Raw genomic sequence first — 3064 nt, 5'->3', positions numbered from 1 at the left:
AAGAACCAGGAGAAAAGACTGGGGTGGGCAGGGGACAGGGTGGCCTGAAGACAGAGGCATCAGAGATCATCCTGCAGAGAATGCTGCCCCTCCTCCCCCGGCACAGTACACAGAACCTGGGTCGGGATGGTACATGCACGTTAAACCAGAGACACGTTGGGACACCCCAACCCCAGGTGGCTTCAGGCCTGAGGGAGGTCTGCGCACGTCAGGAGGGCACAGCAGAGGAGCCGGCGGCCGTGCAGACGTTCCTCCTAGTCACAGGCCTGGTCCTGCGGCACAGGCAGCCGCTCCTTCCCCTGAGGTGCCCTGTGCTCCGGCCAGCAGGCCATGGTCCTCCCCAGTGTGGCCTTTCCAGGAGAGCCCCCTGCCCATTGTCAGAGGGAGACCTGGTGGCTTTGGAACCTGGCCTGAGCCCCTCCTCTCGGTGGCTGAGGCACCCCAGGCCCAATGCTGTGGTGACACTCTGGGCCAGCATGTGGGTCCCGGGCATTGTGACCTCAGCTGTTCCGCATACAAAGAGGTGGTCACCTGCCCTCTCCTTGGCCTGGTCCTGGGGGCGGCCGTCGTGGGGAGGCTGGGAAGTTGAAGAACACTCTAGCCTCCTCCATCATGTCGGCCAAGAGGGCAGAACTGAGGAAAACAAACCCGGTAAAGGAGAAACGTTGCCGGACAACGTGGGGCCCCCTACAGAGTGGGGGGCGGGGAGGACGCAAGGGTGCTCTGGGGACTCCGAGGCCGGATTTCTCTGTTCTGAGCATAAAGCAGCCTCTCGGCCTGGAACGGGTGTGGATTAGTCCCAGGCCTTGGGGTGGGAGGGAAAGAGGCTCTGCCATTGCCCTGTGGGGACAAGGAGCACTGTGCTACCCCCTCGCCCCCGTGACCACTCGCAGTTCCGAGGCCCCCAGACCCACAGCAGGCCCGCATCTAACCCACAGGTCATGGGCTTGAAAGAACCTTATTAGAGAAATGTGAGGGGGACAAGGAGCACTGTGCTACCCCCTCGCCCCCGTGACCACTCGCAGTTCCGAGGCCCCCAGACCCGCAGCAGGCCCGCATCTAACCCACAGGTCATGGGCTTGAAAGAACCTTATTAGAGAAATGTGATAGTCACCTCCATCTTGCGGATGAAGAAACGGAGGCTTGGAGAGACTAAATAACGTTGCTAAGTTGCCACCGCGGGTAATGAGGACAGCTGGGATCAGAACCCAAGTCTGCCCATCCCCCAGCCCGTGCTCACATGACAAACTCTGAGGTGTCGTGAATCGGGTCAGGGACAGGGGCTGTGTGAGCCTGAGCTCTGCGAAGCTGGACAGGCAGGCTTGTGAGGGTGGAGAGTCCTCCTGCAAGGGCTGGAGGTTGTCCTCCCCTAGTCCTGATGCCTGACAGCCTGAACCCCAGCCTCCTCTCTCTGCAGAGCAAGAACTACAAGACAGTTTGCCTGGAATTGAAGCCAGAGCCAACCAAAGTAAGAAGCTTTTTGGAGGCGATGCCAGCAGCCAAGCCTGAGATCCGTGAGGAGGTGTCTTGGAGTCAGGGGTCATTCACTGTCACTGGTGGCCAAGACCCAGCCCAGGTGTGGGGGCACTGAGATAGCCTCTGAGCTGTCACCGAACTTCATACTAGTAACCAATCAGATATATAAACAAACAAGGAAAAATTCAGTAGTGTTACCTAATTAAGATAAGGAGACATGACTGGGTGGCTGCTTCACAATACTGGGTGGTTGGGAAAGGCCTTCATTGGAGCTGAGAGCCAGAGGACAAGACACAGACCATGCACAGAAGACCAAGACACAGGTGGCACCGAGGCCTCGCAGTGGGAAGGAGCTTGGCCATGCAAGGGGCAGACAGAGCAGAGGCCCAGTGGCCCGGGAGAGGAGTGGAACCTTCTGCACAGGCGGGATCACCAACTCCCACCTCTGCCCTGGCCCTGAGGGAGGAACAGAAACACAGGGTGACCTCTCCTGCCTCTGCGATCCTACCCCGCACCTGCAATTTCCAACATTCTGTGTTTCTGCTTCCATCAGCAGACATATGATTACAAAGGAGCTAAACCAGGAGAGCCATTTGTCAAAGCAGGAGTGACACAGGAGCTGAAGGTAAGCCTGTGAACCCAGGTGGCAGGGGGCTGGNTTTTTTTTTTAAACTTTTGTTTTGAAATAACTTCAGACTTATAGAAAAGTTGCAAAAAATAGTACAATGAATTCTAATGTATCTTTCACCCAGATTCCCCAAATGTTGGCATTTTATCATAGTTGTTTTATTTCCTTTCTCTCTCTCTCTATATAAACATATATAATATACATACATTTATATTATAAACCATTTGAGAATTTTCCCCAAATCTTTAGTGTGTATTTCCTAAAAACAAGAACATCCTCTTACATAGCCACAGTGCAATTATCAAAATTAGGAAATTAACATAGATACAGTACTAATCTTATAAGTAGCCCTTATTTCAGTTTTACCAATTGTCCTGCTAATATCTTTCATAACAAACAAACAAAAAACTTTTCTGGTGCGGGATCTGATCCAGAATCACGCGCTGCCTCTAATCACGGGGTCTCTTTACTCCCCTTTAATCTGGAGCAGTTCTTCAAACTGTCATTCGGGACATTGACTTTTTTGAGGATGACAGATCATTTACTTTGTGTCTACGGACAATCCCTAACTGTGAGTTTGTCCAGTGCTTTGCCGTATTAGATCCAGACTGTGCATTTCCTGGCAGGCCCCTCAAGAAGCAATGGTGTGCCCTTGGCAGTGCGTCCTGCCAGGAGTCACCCAGGTTTTGCAGGTCCCACCGTTCCGTTGTCCCAACAGCATCCTTTCTTTCCTCCCTAACGGAAGTGTCTCTCTGGTCCTCTTTTAGCTGTGCTATAGTTTCCCTTCCATCCAAGATACTCCTTCCCTCCTTCTCTTCCCATTTTGTTTCTTCAGAATGAACTCAGGGAGGTGAGGGAAGAGCTCAAGGAAAAAATGGAGGAGATAAAACAGGTAACGAGATGAGGATTTAAGTAACGTGGAAGGAAAATGTAGCTTCAAGGAAAGTGCAATTTGTAACT

The 3064-nt window shown here is 52.6% G+C and overlaps 1 protein-coding gene across 1 annotated transcript in view; it reads left to right on the top strand.

The window, feature by feature from the left end:
- Positions 1-612: 612 nt before the first annotated feature.
- The window catches only part of TEX35 (testis expressed 35), a 10070-nt gene continuing 7618 nt past the window's right edge, over positions 613-3064 (top strand). The window contains exons 1-4 of the mRNA XM_008571817.1: positions 613-677; positions 1420-1468; positions 2033-2101; positions 2940-2996. Of these exons, the coding sequence (XP_008570039.1) occupies positions 613-677; positions 1420-1468; positions 2033-2101; positions 2940-2996 (240 nt within the window). The remainder of the gene's footprint in view (positions 678-1419; positions 1469-2032; positions 2102-2939; positions 2997-3064) is intronic.

This window comes from Galeopterus variegatus, unplaced genomic scaffold (assembly GCF_000696425.1).
Source record: "Galeopterus variegatus unplaced genomic scaffold, G_variegatus-3.0.2 Scaffold724, whole genome shotgun sequence".
NCBI lineage: Eukaryota > Metazoa > Chordata > Mammalia > Dermoptera > Cynocephalidae > Galeopterus > Galeopterus variegatus.
Note: the sequence above shows the minus strand (reverse complement) of the source record. Positions and strands in the feature narration are given on the sequence as shown.